The sequence below is a fragment of the Dromiciops gliroides genome, chromosome 1 (genome assembly GCF_019393635.1).
Source record: "Dromiciops gliroides isolate mDroGli1 chromosome 1, mDroGli1.pri, whole genome shotgun sequence".
Classification (NCBI taxonomy): Eukaryota; Metazoa; Chordata; class Mammalia; order Microbiotheria; family Microbiotheriidae; genus Dromiciops; species Dromiciops gliroides.
In genome coordinates this window covers 361,434,333-361,450,297 of record NC_057861.1, presented here as the reverse complement: position 1 = coordinate 361,450,297, position 15,965 = coordinate 361,434,333, and the positions used below count along the sequence as shown (strand labels likewise).

The window sequence follows — 15,965 nt, the reverse complement described above, 5'->3', positions numbered from 1 at the left end:
TTCTCAGAAACAGCTTTGAAATAAAATTTATTTTACTTTACTTTCAAAAAATAATTGCCTGCCATGCAACACTTAGAAATGGCAGTACTACATAGTCAAAGATGGGATATGGCAAACCACAAAAATCAGTTAATCACTGATTTGGATAATAGCATTTAATGTTATTAAGGGCAGCTAAATGGTGCAGTGGATAGGGCGCCGGACCTGGAGTCCGGAAGACCTGAATTCAAATCCGGTATCAGAATGACTTATCTTTTTGGGCTCAAATCTGGCCTCAGACACTTCATAGCTGAAGTTTTATTTCTAGTGTGGAAATTATTTGATATGGAATCCATAATTTCTTTTCCTCCTCCTTATTCCCGATGAATAAACAAATATTTTTTCTTTTGTTTATTATCATAGAAAAGTATAGAGAAGTTATTTGATTTTATTAATTGAAAAGCTCAAATTATAATCAGTAGCTTTGTTTAAAAAACTTAAGTTACAATACCTGATATATTTTGGTGGTTTTGTTCAGTTTGCCATTTCCTTCTCTAGCTCATTTTACAGATGAGAAACTGAGGTGAACAGGTCAAATGATTTTATCAGAGTCACACAGCTAGTATGTTTGAGGCTAGAATTGAACATAGGAAGATTTCTTCCTCACTCCCCAGCCCTGGAACTCTATCTGCTGTGACACCTAGCTATTATAATTAGTGGACAGCATCACAGGATAATTGTCTCTTACCTGGTTCACATTGGGTCAAGAGGTCTAGTCCTCCATTTTATAGGCTCAGGAGTTTTAAGGTTTGTTTGGGTTTTTTTGAGGATTCTCTTCAGTAAACAGTAAAGTAAACACATCTTATGTGTAAGACACTGAGGATTTTTCTTTATGATGTAAGGAACTCGCATTGAGAAAACTCCCTTTATCAATGCAGATCTGATGCTGTTCTGCAACTACTTTTCTGGGGGAGCTGCCTGAGTCAGTGAAAGGATAGCCACACAGTCCAGTATGTAGGTAAAATAGCTGATTTTACTAGTCAGTCAGGTGTTCTTGACTCCAAAAAGTATAGGAAGATAAAGTCAAACAGTCCTCTCTTGCATTCTCCTAGGCGATACAATATTCACAGAATTAAATAAATACAAAGTACACATAAAGTAATATCTAGCCCAATCCCTTCCCTTCTCTCCCCCACTTTATTTAACTGATGAAATATAGACCCACGTGTGGTAAGTATTTTGCCCAAGGGCATACAGCTAGTAGGTCTCAAAGCGAGATTCAGATATTTTTTCCTCCAATTCTCTTCCTTTTTCTTTTTTTAAAAAATGGGGCAATGAGGGTTAAGTGACTTGCCAAGGGTCACACAACTAGTAAGTGTCAAGAGTCTGAGGTTGGACTTGAACTCAGGTCCTCCTGAATCCAGGGCTGGTGCTTTATCCACTGTGCCACCTACCTGCCCCATCCAATTCTCTTCCTACACAGTGGGGACACAATCCTTTTTCAGACTCAGAAGGACCATAGATTTATAGCTGAAAGGAACATCAGAAGCCATCTCATCTAACCCTTTCATTGTACAGATGAGTCAACTGAGGCCATTGAGGGTTGTGAAGTTTGTCCAAATTCTAAGAAGTAGTAAGTGTCATCTCAACACAGATGAAGTATATTATGATTCCCATGGCTAACCTGTTCTTGATAATAAGCTTGCAGCCTTTGAAAGTAGTGTCAACTTAGAGTAAATAATTGCGTTATCAGATGAAAAAAGGGCTATAATCATGGGAAGGTGAAGTATAATAATTTTATGACTACTTCTTGAAACTTTGTTGTTTCTCTTTTAGACTTGATTTCATCTATGATCTATTTGAACATGTTTCAAGCCGAAATAACCAGGAAACCCTGAAATGTGGAAGTAAGCACAAGAGGCCCACTGTCAGCTCACAGTTCAAGGTTAGTTTAAGGTACCTTTGGTGTCTGATTGTTTAATATCATTTTAAAAACTGAAAATGGTAGTTGTGTATGCATCAGGAAGTGTTACAGTTTTGTTTTTTAATGTTATACCAAAATGCTTCATTAGAAGTAAAATCCTTTTACTTTTAATAAGAAAAATGAGTAGCTTTTTAAGTTGGGTTTGGAGTTAGTTGTATTATCAAATTGTGCTGTTTATGAAAAATCTTCATTTGAACATGGGGTTGGTTTCTTCCTTTGTTTGTGTTCTTTTATGTGTTTAAAACATTCTAATGAAAAAAAATTAACTGGTAGCTTTTAAAGAGTAAATAGTAAAGAAAATTTTAATTCAGTAGGTATTAAAAAATTTTTCTAAAGTTATATCCAGGTGCACATGATATGGACCCTGCACAGTCAATTTGCAGGGGAAAGAACAAATACACAAATAACCCTAACCCAGTAGAGAATGAGATGCATGCAAACAAGAGGTTTAGGCAAACTGGTGTGAAATTTGAGAAGGAAGAAATTCTTTTTTTCTGGAAAGATATTAGTGTAAGCTTCAGGGAAGAGCTTGGCTGCGTGTAATGGGAATGGAACATAGAGACTTAGTGTACAGAGATGTGGGGCCATTCTTCTGCATATGGGGGAATGTTGTGAGCAAAGGGAAGAATTGCTATTGTCATTTCTCTGTATCTGTGTTTCTCTCATGAAAGCCAGGATAGAAAAGGGTGAGGAAGAGAACAGGGATCAAAGAATATTGCACTTTGGCAAGGAAAAAAAATATGTGGAGGGGACTAGTAAAATGAAGCTAAAGTTGTGCTGGTAAATCATAGCCAAAGGTGAAGAGGAACTTAAAATCACAATTTCAGGAGTTCATACTTTATGGAACAAATAATGGGAGCCCCTGAAAGTTTTTGATTAAAAGGGTGAAGTGTATGATCATAGTAGTGCATCGAGAAAATTACTTAGACAGCAGTAATTGGAGTAGGGAAAGACCAGAGGCAGAGAACTCATTTAGGAAGCTATTATAATAGTCTAGGTGAGAAGAAAGGAGGTTCTGAACTATGATAGCTTCCACAGAAATTGAAAGGAAGGGGAATCATGCCAGATATCCTGCAAGGGTAAGGTCAGCAGGATTTGGTCATTTGGATGTGTGGGGTGAAGGAAAGGGGATAAGGTAATAGAATCCTAAGAGTGTAGGAGCCTAGACGGATGATTAAGTTAAAGAAAATCAGGAGGTTGGGAAGAAAAGCAAATTTAGGGGAGAAAATGACCTGTTCAGTTTTTTATACTTTTGAGTTAAAGGTTCTAACAGGCTCTTGGTAATAGGGCACTTGGAGCTCTGTGGACAAGGTGGGTGGTTGAGCAGGGGGTTAAAAAAGTTGGAGGAGAAGAAATAATAGTGTAGTATGGTATAGCCAGAGAAGGAAAGAGGGAATCTAGAACAATGGGATGTTCCACAGCGTCAGATCTCATAGAAAGGCCTAAGAAGTTATTGGCTTCACTCTTGTAAGCAGAATACCTATTTCCCAAGAATTAGAAGAGCAATTGAAAAGGATGGTCACCTTCTTCCCATTCAGGTTCCTCATATGTAGGATAAGCAATGAGTTATGTTTCTGAAGAAAAATGCTAAATTAGAAGACATTCCTAGAATGGGAAAATGCTATGTTTTTTAAAAAATAAAGTTTTGCTTTTACTCCTTTGTTTTTTTTTTTTTAAGAAATGGATTAGTTTTGTATGTAGGTAGAATAATCATTTGAACTGCTAGCAGTAATAATATACTTTGCTATAGTATGAGACCTCATTTATGAGACTTTTTCCTCCCTTCCTCCCAACATAAATAATAGTATCTCTTATAGACTTCTTTTTACATTGGACTTAGACTTTTAAAATGAAAATACCTACCCAAAAAAAGAGTCTACTACTCTGTCAACTAAGGTTGCTATTAGAAGTGCCTGGGGTGCTTAGAAACTAAAAGGGTAAAATAATAGGAAACTAAATAAAAGAGATTTTTTTTTTTTACCTTTTCAATAGGACTCTCTGCATTCCTTAATGGCCACATTGAGCACATCTAATCCTTTCTTTGTTCGATGTATCAAGCCAAACATGCAGAAGGTAAGATTTAAGGTACTCTCAGATCTAGATGACTTATTATAGTATTTGGCTTCTTGGAATGAGTCTCTGAAGCAGGTGGGAGTGGGAGGGTGAATTCTCATTATTTTAGTTTCTGTCAGGTCACTTGGAATGGATTTGAATGTATTATGTGCTAGTCATATACTCAGACTATGTTATTCAAATCTTAGGTGGAAACTTTCATTCTCAAATTTGAAGCCAATCATATCTTCATTTTACTTTTTTTTTTTTTTAAGAAAATGTCATTGCATTTCCGAGAAATCTTTCATTTGTGATCAAATTAACAATTCTAAATGTTTTCAAATTTATATTTAGCTTGGGGTTTGAAATTGTTGTGTGTACTCCCTGGGTTTGTATGTATTATAGAAATGTTCATAAATCAAACCTGAATCTGTGTTTTTACATATTACCTTCAGTCAACTTTTGTATTCATCTAGACTCTGTGATCTTAGTTGTCCAAAGTGTAAAAAGCTATTAGACGCTAAATGTAAGGGGAGGTGGGGGGAATGCTCACAAAGTAAAGCAGAGGCTTTTTCAAGAAAATCAGTTTGCTGCTAGCTTTGCCTGTGTTCTAAATCTGTCCCCAAAATTGTAGGTTAGAGGCTTTTCACAGGTGACTAGAGCTCTGTTGTAGTATTGATGGAAGTTAGTCTGATTTGGGAAAATTGATTTTTTGCAATCCCTTTTTTATGGTTGGAAGAAACCTCCAGTGAAATCCAGTTGGTTACATGGGTTGAGAGAGAAGGTGGAGTCAGCTTTACTGTGATCCTTTTATACTATAAAGAAATGTGTTCACTCCAGAGAATATAATATTCAGTTTGTCAACCCATACCTAAAAAATGACTGGGTAGACTTTGATAAATGGATGGCAACCAAAATGAGGGGGAAGAATTTAGGTTTTTTTTGTTTGTTTTGGGTTTTTGTGGGGTGTGTGTGTGTGTGTGTGTGTGTGTGTGTGTGTGTGTGTGTGTGTGTGTTTAGGCAATTGCAGTTAAGTGACTTGTGCAGGGTCACACAGCTAGTAAGTGTCAAATGTCTGAGGTCAGATTTGAACTCAGGTCCTCCTGACTCCAGGACTGGTGCTCTATCCACTGCACCACCTAGCTGCCCCAAGAATTAAGTTAAAAAGAGAAAACCTAACTTTTTGAGTTTTATTTGTAAACGATAGGCGTTCTCATAGGGTCTTTTGTATTCAGATATGTGTAAAATGATAAATTTCCGTGTGTGTATATATAGGCGTGTGTGTGTATATACAGGTGCATGTGCTGAATTTGTGTGTTCAGTAATTTAAGCAGATACACCTCTCTAAGCTATTTATATGGTTGGTTTTAGAATCTAAGTTATCTATAGCTTTATTTTTATGTCAAATTCTCTTGTACTGTCCCTTTTAAGTGTTTATAGAGCACAGCTAATATTCTTTGTGATGATAAAATGTTCCAGTATAACTTTCCATCCCTTATTAAAATGAAGCCTTGATTGGGGGCAAGTTCTTTGGATTCTCTTGCCCAACCATGCTGAATTTTCTAAGTATCAAACAGACATCTTTTCCAAAAATTTTTTTTTTTTGAAAAATATACAGTGTTTTATTCTCTCCCCACAATTACATGTTAAAACACTTTTTTTTTTTACTGAGACAGTAAGTATTCAGATGTAGGTTATACATGTGTAGTCATGTAAAACATTGCCAAATAAGTCAAACACACACCTTTTTTGAAAATTAACATCTGACCTTGCTTAAGATATTTAACATTATTTGACACTGGCTCATGAGATAATGCTATTCCAGTTAGGATTTTCACATAACCTCGAGATACCCTGACCATTTATAGTCATTCTCTTGGAGCCTAACAGCAACCCATGATGAAATGAAGCTTTTTGTCCACAACCTTTAGTAATCCTCTGGAGTAGAATAATTTATGCCAGACAGTCCTGCTGGTATTCTTCACTTTGGGGCCGTTAACTTTTAAAAATTAACTCTTATGGGGTAGCTAGGTGGCGCAGTGGATAAAGCACTGGCCCTGGATTCAGGAGTACCTGAGTTCAAATCCGGCCTCAGACACTTACTAGCTGTGTGACCCTGGGCAAGTCACTTAACCCCCATTGCCCTGCTAAAATTAAAAAAAAAAAAATTTAACTCTTTAACATTCAGTTTTGAATATCAGCTCATCAGGAGACCAGGTACGGGTCCAGGTGGCGCAATGGATAGAGCACTGACCCTGGAGGCAGGAAAACCTGAGTTCAAATCCAACTTGATACTTACTAGCTGTGTGACCCTGGTCAAGTTTCTGAATGCTTGTTTTCCTTAGTTTCCTCATCTGTAAAGTGGATATAATAATAGTACCTGCCTTCCAGGGCTGTTGTGAGGATCAAATGAGAGAATAATTGTGTGGAATGCTTAGCACAGCACCTACCATGTAGTAAGCAATTGTTTGCTTTATGAAAGTAGACCATTCTGCAGACCTCTACCTCAAACAATTTTTTATGTAATGCAGATTTGCCCAAAGAAGGGAGGATGCCATGTGCCCATGGAGGGAGGTTCAAGGACACATTGGGACTAAGGACAGACACGAGGTCCCTGATCTTGGACTGATAGAAGATAGACAGGCAGGGGCATACACTCTGGCAGGTTTATGGACAAAACGAACAAAGGTCTCTTCTCCTGGTGCGAGAGGTCTTACGCCAAGCCCCCAATCTGGTGCTGTTGGTGGCAGTGGCTGTCTGTGTGATACTCCCTTCTTCAGCTTAAGTTAAATTTACATAATGTGAATTTACATAAAGCAAGGCCTATATATGCAAATGTTATAAATTATTGTTGTTATTAGTAATCAATTTAGTATTTCTTTTTTGTTTTATAATTAGAACATTGAGCTTTTAGATATAGTTTCTTGGTTCTTATAATTGGGTTCAGCTATTAATGTCTCAAACTCCAACAGAATCATTGATGCTTTAGCACAGTTTCTAATGTTAAAATAAAAGTCCAGATTTGAAAATATTCAGATCATGGTATTTAAATTTCCTCCATATATTTTTAAGGCCCAGTAACAGTTAAAATATTTCTAAATATTTTATACAGGTGATGCACTAGTACTTTTGAAGGCTTTGGAATTTGTTCAAAGTATTTCTATCCCTGGAAGGTAAAAGGCAGTGAGCCTTTTCAGCATTAGCTTATTTTTCCGTGCTTGTTTTCTATTTGACCAATAATTGCTGCTGTTTTGCATTTTCTTTGAAAAAAAAAATGAGCCAATGTATCCAGGATTGTTCCATAATTTTTCCAGTAATTATTTCCCAATAATTATTCCATAATCTTTCTGTTTTCATTAGCTCATGTGTTCTTCATCTTTTGTAGTCAGTAATTAATTCCATGAATAAATACAGATAAGTGAAAGAATTTATAAATGACCTTGGTGTTTTTTAAGGCACCCACAAACTACATGTTCAAACAGATTTCAAACTTGTATAAAAAAGTATATATTAACAGTCTGTAAAGTCCAATATGTGACTAATTTTGAATATTAAGACAGTAAAAATCAGGAAAAATTTATGACTCTTCATCCTTCATTTACTTAGTGTAAAAAGTTGGCAAGTTACTGTAGTGAATTATAAGTTGCATATCTATTCCCCTTTTGGGTCACTTTGAATCAGTATTTATTAAACACTCACTAGTGTCAAGCACTTCACTAAGCATCCTGGAAACAAAGAAAAAATAAAAACAGTCTCTGCATTTCAGGAGCTTCCAGGAATTGTCCATTATTAATGAACATTTAGCATGTATCTTAATTTGAAAGATAAAACTTTAAAGAGAAAAGGTATCAGTTACCTGTTTCCAAAGCTGCTTGATGCTGAGCTGTAGCATAACTGTGTTCAGTTCTCAGAGCCACACTTTAGGAAACACATTGGTGAATTGGAAGAGCAACTACAGGAGCCAGTACCAGGATGGGAACCTCAAAATCTTCCCATACAAGGAAGAGTTCAAAGAAATCAAGATGTTTAACCTAGAGAAGATTTAGCTGCCACATACTGCTAAGTGTGACCTTAAGCTCTAGTTAATTAGACAGACAGATTTCTATATGGGAAGATGAGCTTGCCTTTCTCAAACTTTACTTGGGCATTGATGAAGAGAAGAGGAAGCCTGAAGAAAGGCAACTCTATTTTGTTTGTGGTGGGAGGGTTTGGCCTGTTATTTGAGCATGTTTATTTCTTAGTATAAAGCTAGAGCATCTTGGACATGTTAGTGTCCCTTTCCTGCACAGCCCATGGAGATAATTCCTTTTATATAGGATCCTTGCTACTACTGACTACTAGAATGTGCTTTCTAAGCCTGTATTAAAATTTCTTCTTGGCTCTTAGGTTATAAAAGCTATTTTTACAATTTTCCTCATAGTGGCTACTACTTTTAAGGCCTTTGCCATGATGCACTAGTCCTCCTAACCTGTCTTTCTTCCTCCTAATCTTTACCCATAATGCTTCCAGATTAATTTTCCATGTGACACAGATCTGATCATGTTATCCTATTGTTCAAGATTCTTCAGTGACTTCCTGTTTCTTAACATAAAGTTCAAACGCCTTAGCCTGGCATTCAGGGATTTAATCACATAGCATCGTCCTACTTTTCCTGTTCCGTCTCCCTCGTTGGCTATATGCCAGCTAAACTGGCTTGCACTGCTTATCATATGGCACACATACCATCCTATGCCCCTATACCTTCACCTGGTGTTCCATCTTCACTTGCTGAAAATCCTACCTCTTCTTAGCCTCAATGCCTTCTCTTCTATTAATCCCTCCTTAATTTCTGGTTGGTAAGGAACCTTAATGATGGATCCATCCTTTCCCTGTACCCTCATCCCCTAATACTTTCCCCTCACTTGATTTGAGCCTCTCTCATGTACTTGGTATTTATTCGTCATAATGATTTGTGTGCCTGTTCTATTCCCTTACTACATAGTAGTAAAATCCATGAAGGTAGGGACCATGTCTCATTTTGTTTTTTATCACTCCCAGTGCCCCACACAGTCTAGGTAAGCACTTTTTAAAATGTTTAAGTTCAAAATATAAAGACAAGTCCTTACTTGTTGGGTACTTGTTGGAGCTCTTGGATGACTTGGGCATAAAAAATGTGACCATTTTGCTACTTAGCTTATAATTTGGCATATGCCACATTTATAGCTAAGAATAATCTACCATATATAATAAACCATGGGAGATTTCTCTTTCAAAACCTGCTTTAACCTCATTAGAACCGTTCCCTGAGGAAAGTCAAGCAGTATTTAGCCTTTTCTCACAAAGTATCTAAGTGAATGAGTTTGGGACAGAAAGGGCTTTCATTAACATTCCTCAACAAAATCACCTAAGGGGTTATAAGATGGAATTAAAGAAGGGAACATACAGGTGACTATCACAAAATCTCAATAAGTATGGGAACTCGTCTTCCCTAGTTTCCAGGACATCTAATTTTATGTTGTATCAGAGTTCTCTTCTCTCCCTAGGGAAAGAGTACAGCTATTGCCATTTACTGTTGACTGATACCTTCCTTTTGAATGAAAATGAATTTGCTTGGTTGGGAGGTGTTATTGGCTTGACTGCTGATGCCTTTCACCATACTTCACTCTGATTTTGTATCAGAGTAATTATATGATGAAGAAGAAATTAGATTCCAATCACACATGATCCACTTTTAAAAATAGGAACCCAGGAAAGCTATCTTCTAAAAGGATTTTAATAAACTCTTCAGAAAAATGTAATTGGAGCGTGAGACTCACTCAGTATCCGTTCTTTTTTTCTTACCCACACTTAGATTTATTCTGCTTCTTTAAGCTAAGCATTGTCCGACAGTGGGGAAGGTATTATTTAATCTTTGGGTTTGTGATATAAAATTAAGTAGTTTATACTTTGTCCGTATACTCACCAGAAAAATAAAACATTGCTGATGAACATCTTTCTCTGTTTGAATGTAGCAAAATAAATAGGAAGCAAATGTCCCTCCTAGATGTCCTTCCCTTCCAACAAATCCTGTCAGGCTTTATTAACATATTCAGTGACCCAAGTGTAAGTTTATCATATGAATCAGACTCTGACTCATACTTTCACTTATTGGAGGCACAGATAAAATGCAACTTAATACTTTAAAGGCCCTCTGAGGGTATCTCCTCCTGGCCTAGAAACAGAAGGATGTGTAAATGGGCTCTTCTTGGAGAATTTCCTGATTCTGCCAGGACTTTCTTCAAGAAAGCAGGATTGTCCCAAGGCTAGAAGCTGGCCGGTCTGAATAACCAGCCTATTAAGATAAAAAAGGGGAGATGGCAGGGGGCAGCTAGGTGGCACAGTGGATAGAGCACAGGCCCTGGATTTAGGAGGACCTAAGTTTAAATCCAGCCTCAGACACTTGACACTTACTAGCTGTGTGACCCTGAGCAGGTCACTTAACCCTCATTTCCCTGCAAAAAGGGGGGGGGGGGAATATGGTAGTGGCAAAATAGAATTTAAAATATTTGGTCAAATTCAATTATATTCACCATTTTGGTATCTTCTACAATTTATGTAATGTCTTATAATCTGTCATCATCGACAGAAACACAATATAGCACTAGACCAAGAACTGTAGCCACTGATATTTCTTCAGCTCAATTATGCGGATTTCTGAGCTTGTCCAGTCTTTTGAATACCTTACCCAAGAATTGTTTGACCTAGAACACTTTCCCCACAATTTGTTGTTCCAATATGTTCTGTAAAACCAAACAAAAAGCCCTGTTAAAGTTAAGAAAGGTTATTTCCTTTTTGATTTGTCAGGCCCATTCCTCTGCCATGGCAGATTATTCATTCTACTGACAGTGTTTACTTTCTTATTAATTTTTCATTATTTAGTTATTGTTATTTTATCCTTTACTATTTTAAAAATAAATTCTTTATGCTTGTTATCTAGGACTCAATTCCTTTAAAATTTATTATGCTTTATGATTTTTTTGGCAAAGGAGTTTCCAAATAGAGTAGTTACTGTCAATGGTTTTAACCTTTTGCTAATCTTTAGGTAACTATTCAGCTACTTAATAAAAATGATAGTTTGCATTGTATAATAACTTCATTATTTTCAGTAAGGATCCTGTAGTTCAAATCAATAGAATCTGCCAATTGGAAATCATCTAAGCTATTTATTGTCTTGGGCTATATAACAAGATTCTTTCAATCTGCAAGCAGCCTGTTCCCATTTCTCTTTTATAGTAAAGACAAAAGTAGGGGCAGCTAGGTGGTGCAGTGGATAGAGCACCAGCCCTGGAGTCAGGAGTACCTGGGTTCAAATCTGGCCTCAGACACTTAACACTTACTAGCTGTGTGACTCTGGGCAAGTCACTTGACCCCAATTGCCTCACTAAAAGGAAAAGAAAGAAAAGACAAAAGTAGTAATAAGTCCCTTAGGAAGTTGGTGTTTTTTTTTTTAACTTACATCTGAGATTTAACATCTTTCCCCATTGAATTTTACTTAGATCCAGCCCCAGGCTGTAGTCTGTCAGTTTTTTTGCATATCTTGACCCTGTCATACAATGTTTTCAAGTTTGTGTCACCTGCAGATTTTATGGGCCTGCCATCTCTGCCTTTATTCAAGCCATGCACAGATGACATTTATGTATGTTTGTATATGGGTGTATATAATTTTATAATATTATTTTAACCTATTATTATATAATGTGTTTTGTGTGTGTATATACATATATGTACAAACACACAATATATTCCTTTCTATTCCCATTTAGTAATCTTCAGAGAGTTATCATATCTAAAATTATATAAAATTCTATTCCAGGTCCTAACTTCTTTCTTGTTGTTAGATTTGTCTAGGCCTAAGAAGGCTACCCAATTATCATGATTTTGATATTTTTCCCTGTAATTTACTTCACTTTCCCTTTTAAGCATTCAGTGAATATATGTTAACTATTGATATTATTTGGTTATCTATGGAGTTTATAGTTCCTCCATTTATCTCTTAACCATATAATTTTTACTATTGCCTTTTCTTAGATCATTATGATTGCCCTGGCTTTTTTTTTAGTTTTCCTGAAGCATAATAAACTCTACTCTGGTTCCTCATTTTAACTCTTTCAATCTTTATATGTGAGGTATGTTTCTCAAACAGCATATAGTCAGATTCTGCTTTTTTATCCCTTCTACTATCCTTTTCTGTTTTTTGACCATTATGTCATTTCATTGCCTCATTTTGTTTCCTGCTTGCCCTCTTCAGTCTTTACAAAGAAGGTGGTGTATGATCCATGCTGGATCTTTAATTGGAAAAGTCTTGAATTGCCCAATCTCTCTGTGTTTATATTTTACTTTACATCCTCTGTGGCTCTTCAACAGTGAGAATCTGAAGAGACACTTGTCCTTTCTCCCTCTATTAAAATATAAATACTTCATCATTGTTTAGCTTCTTTCAATTCTTTATAAATATTTCTAGATTTAACTTCTGTGTTTTCAGTTTACTGTTTCTACTTAGCTATGTTGGTTTTTTTTTTCCATCAGGACTTTATGCAAGTCCTTTATTCTATTAAAAATTCATTTTTACCCCCAAAGAATTATGCCCAGTTTTGTAGGATATTATTCCTGGACTTTGTCTTTTGTCCATTGTAAGATTTTATTCCAAGATTTTCTCTCTTCTATTGTTGCAGTGTAGTCTTGTTTATTGTGTTCATTGTTCTTGAACTCTTTCTTTCTGGTTATTTGCATTATCTTTTTTGCCTTGGAACCTCTGATATTTTGATCTTAAAATATTTTTTGTTGTCTCAAGCACCTTCCTCATGATCACAAGCTTTTGGTTTGTTTAACAGAGTTTAGGCTGACTGTTTCTGGCGCGACTCTTCTCATTGCCATGGCTGGTTTCTAGTCATCTTTTAGAATTGCTTGTTTCTTTTTATGGGGGGTGGGGTTCGCTCATCATTGCACTTTCTTATGAGGGCATCTTCAGATCAGAATGTGCATGAAAGAGCTAGATTCCTCTACATTTCTTCCCATTGTCACCTTAACCAAAAATTTGAGATTAATTCTATCACCATTCCAGGAGTTGGTTGGTGTTTCAAGGCAATGGCCAGAGATGTTAGGGCTTGATCATAGACTTTTCTTCTGGGCTGGGTAAGACAGCTTTTTTGGTTTTAGGGTTTTTTTTGAGAAGTGGGGGGGAATAGAGGAGTAAGAAGGTATGCTGGGTCTTATTCTTGTTCCTCTGGCCATTGCCTCTTCACAGTCTGGATTGAGATTCTCAGGACTGGAAAGGTGTTCCGCCTCAGGCTTTCTAGAGATTGAGGTAAGGTGAGGTTTGGAGTTCAAGGGACCAGAAGGGAAAGAAGGGTATTCAATCCCAGTCCTACATCCAGTATCTCCTCTTTCCCTCGTCTTTTTTTTTTTTTTTTTTTTTTTTGCGGGGCATTGAGGGTTGTGACTTGCCTAGGGTCACACAACTAATAAGTGATAAGTGTCTGAGGCCAGATTTGAACTTGGGTCCTCCTCAATCCGTGGCCACTGCTTTTATCTACTGTGCCACCTTCCCTTGTTTTTTAAAGGATAACATCATTAAGGCAAAACAGCAAGTTATAAATTGTTCTGTTTTTTGTTGAAAGATCTCCTGCACATATCTAAATAATTGAAGTTTCAAATTGCTACTGTGTCATGCCTTTTCCAGTCTTATGATCTGCTTCCTAAACTCCTATTTCTCCACTTTCTGTCTGAGTAGTCTATAGTATATTCAAATGACAGTAGGTGGCACAGTGGATAGAGCAACGGCCCTGGAGTCAGGAGTACCCGAGTTCAAATCCAGCCTCAGACACTTAACACTTACTAGCTGTGTGACCCTGGGCAAGTCACTTAACCCCAACTGCCTCACTAAAAACAAACAAAAAAACATACAATGATGCTCAACCCCCACCAATTTTTACCTATCCTGTCTCTTTTGAATAAATTATAACCAAAGCCATATTTTAGTCATTGACTTCCTCTTAGAAACTAACTTTTTTAGGTCTTAGGTTTAAATCTTTTACTACCTCAGTGGCCATAGGTGCTTATCTTCCCTGTGGGTCTCAGTTTCTTTATCCCTAAAATGAGGGGATGTTCAGTTCCAGGCCTCCCACAGCTCCTCTCACTTTCTGAAAAATGACATCATTCAGGCAAATCAGGAAGATATTAGGTGCTCTGTTTTTGGCAGAGAGAATTTCATGTGTGGATAATTGACATTCTCTTACCCCCTCACTCGCTCATGTCTCTGAGCATGGTGACCTTTGAACTGTCTTCTGGCTTTAGATCCTGTGATCTGTTCCTTGTATACAGATTGCATTTTCCCTGCAAGTTCCCACACTATTACGTTGTTCAATTGTTGGTTTTTCTAATAGCCCCCAGTGCGGCCTGGCATAGTAGGAAGAGGGTGAGTTTTCAATTAGGACAGTCCTGCTTCGGAGCACTTAGGAAGTATGGGGCTGTGGACCACTCTGGGCCATGACACACACTATTCTAAGCCCATATCTTCTCTGACCCCTGGCTTCCTCATCTGGTGGCAATTCTATAGCACCCACCTTCAAAGGTCGTGAGGATCAAATGAAATGCCATGTGAATTATCATTCTTTGCCCTTATATAAAAAAGTACCCTCTATTTCTTTTTGTAGTTAGTAACCCTTGTTACCTCCTGTCACTTTCCCATCCTGCCTGCACTGTATATATTTTATAGGTATGGAGTTATTTGTGTATTCCCTCTCCTGTTAGAATGTGAGCTCCTTGAATACAGGGATGGTATTTTGCCCGGTTTTGTGCTCTCCAAGCTTAGCCTAGTATCTGGCACATAGTAAACATTTAATGCATATTGAGTGACTGATTTTCATTTTCAAAATGATACAAAATGTTAATGCTTGTCTTGTTTTACTGGGGGTGGGGGGAAGAGGAAGAAAGATACCCTTAGAGGTATTTATAAGTGCATCTATACAAGCTTAACATGAAGTTAAAGTTGAATAGAAGATAATAAAAACTCTTAAGCAGGAGCGCTGTTGAAGCTTTAAAGAAGTAACCTCTGCCAAATTACTGAGGATAGCTTGGCTTTATTTTTAGAACCTCTGTTTTTTGTTTGTTTGTTTGTTTGTTTTTTTGTTTGTTTGTTGTTGGTTTTTTTTGGTGAGGCAATTGGGGAGAACCTCTGTTTTTTAATACAGACAGTTTTTGCTTTAAGAAAATTTTTATTATGCAAATTAAGCTTTACATAAATAATTCAGAAAAATCCCCATTCTAAAGAACACCTATGTTAACTTTACTATACAGCACTGTGTGCTCTCTGCTCCTGCCCTTCTGCTCTGTGCTCCCCAGTCTCCCACCCACCGCCACCAAAAAAATAGAGGCACAGAGATAGGGGTACACTTCCATCCCTGCCCATAAATGGAGACTTGGCTTGACACCTCAGGTGTAGGGAAGAGACTTTTGCCTCATTCTACCCACCCCTCCAAGTGTCTGTCTTCTGTCCCTGTCCCTGTTTTTCACTGTCCTCTCTTAGGTTTCTGTGTTTGGATGCACATGGTTGTTTCTACCCTCCCCCCTTCACCCATCCCCAAGATTCTTCCTCTCATGTTTTGGGCAGACCCTCCCATGGCTTACCCCAGCCCAGGTGTTCCTCTTGGCCTTGAACCACATTCCAGCCTTCTCCCTCCATTGGCGCATGGCCCCCTTCCTTCCTTCCTACACCCCTCCCTTTCCCACATCCTCCAGCAAATTCAAATTACATAAAAATCACTTTACGTAGAGCTCTGTGGAAGGGTTCACTTATATCAAGTGAGAACTATCTATATTTGTTACGTTATTAATAATGTTTGCCATTAAAATTTAGTATTAGAGAACTTCTAAAGAGAAAACAGCAGTGTAAAACATCAGAATCCAAATGTGAATTTTATTCTTCTCTACACGA

The 15,965-nt window shown here is 37.3% G+C and overlaps 1 protein-coding gene across 1 annotated transcript in view; it reads left to right on the top strand.

The window, feature by feature from the left end:
* MYO10 (myosin X) overlaps window positions 1-15,965 on the top strand; it is a 246,035-nt gene that overhangs the window by 154,538 nt on the left and 75,532 nt on the right. The window contains exons 18-19 of the mRNA XM_043971604.1: window positions 1,816-1,924; window positions 3,956-4,036. Of these exons, the coding sequence (XP_043827539.1) occupies window positions 1,816-1,924; window positions 3,956-4,036 (190 nt within the window). The remainder of the gene's footprint in view (window positions 1-1,815; window positions 1,925-3,955; window positions 4,037-15,965) is intronic.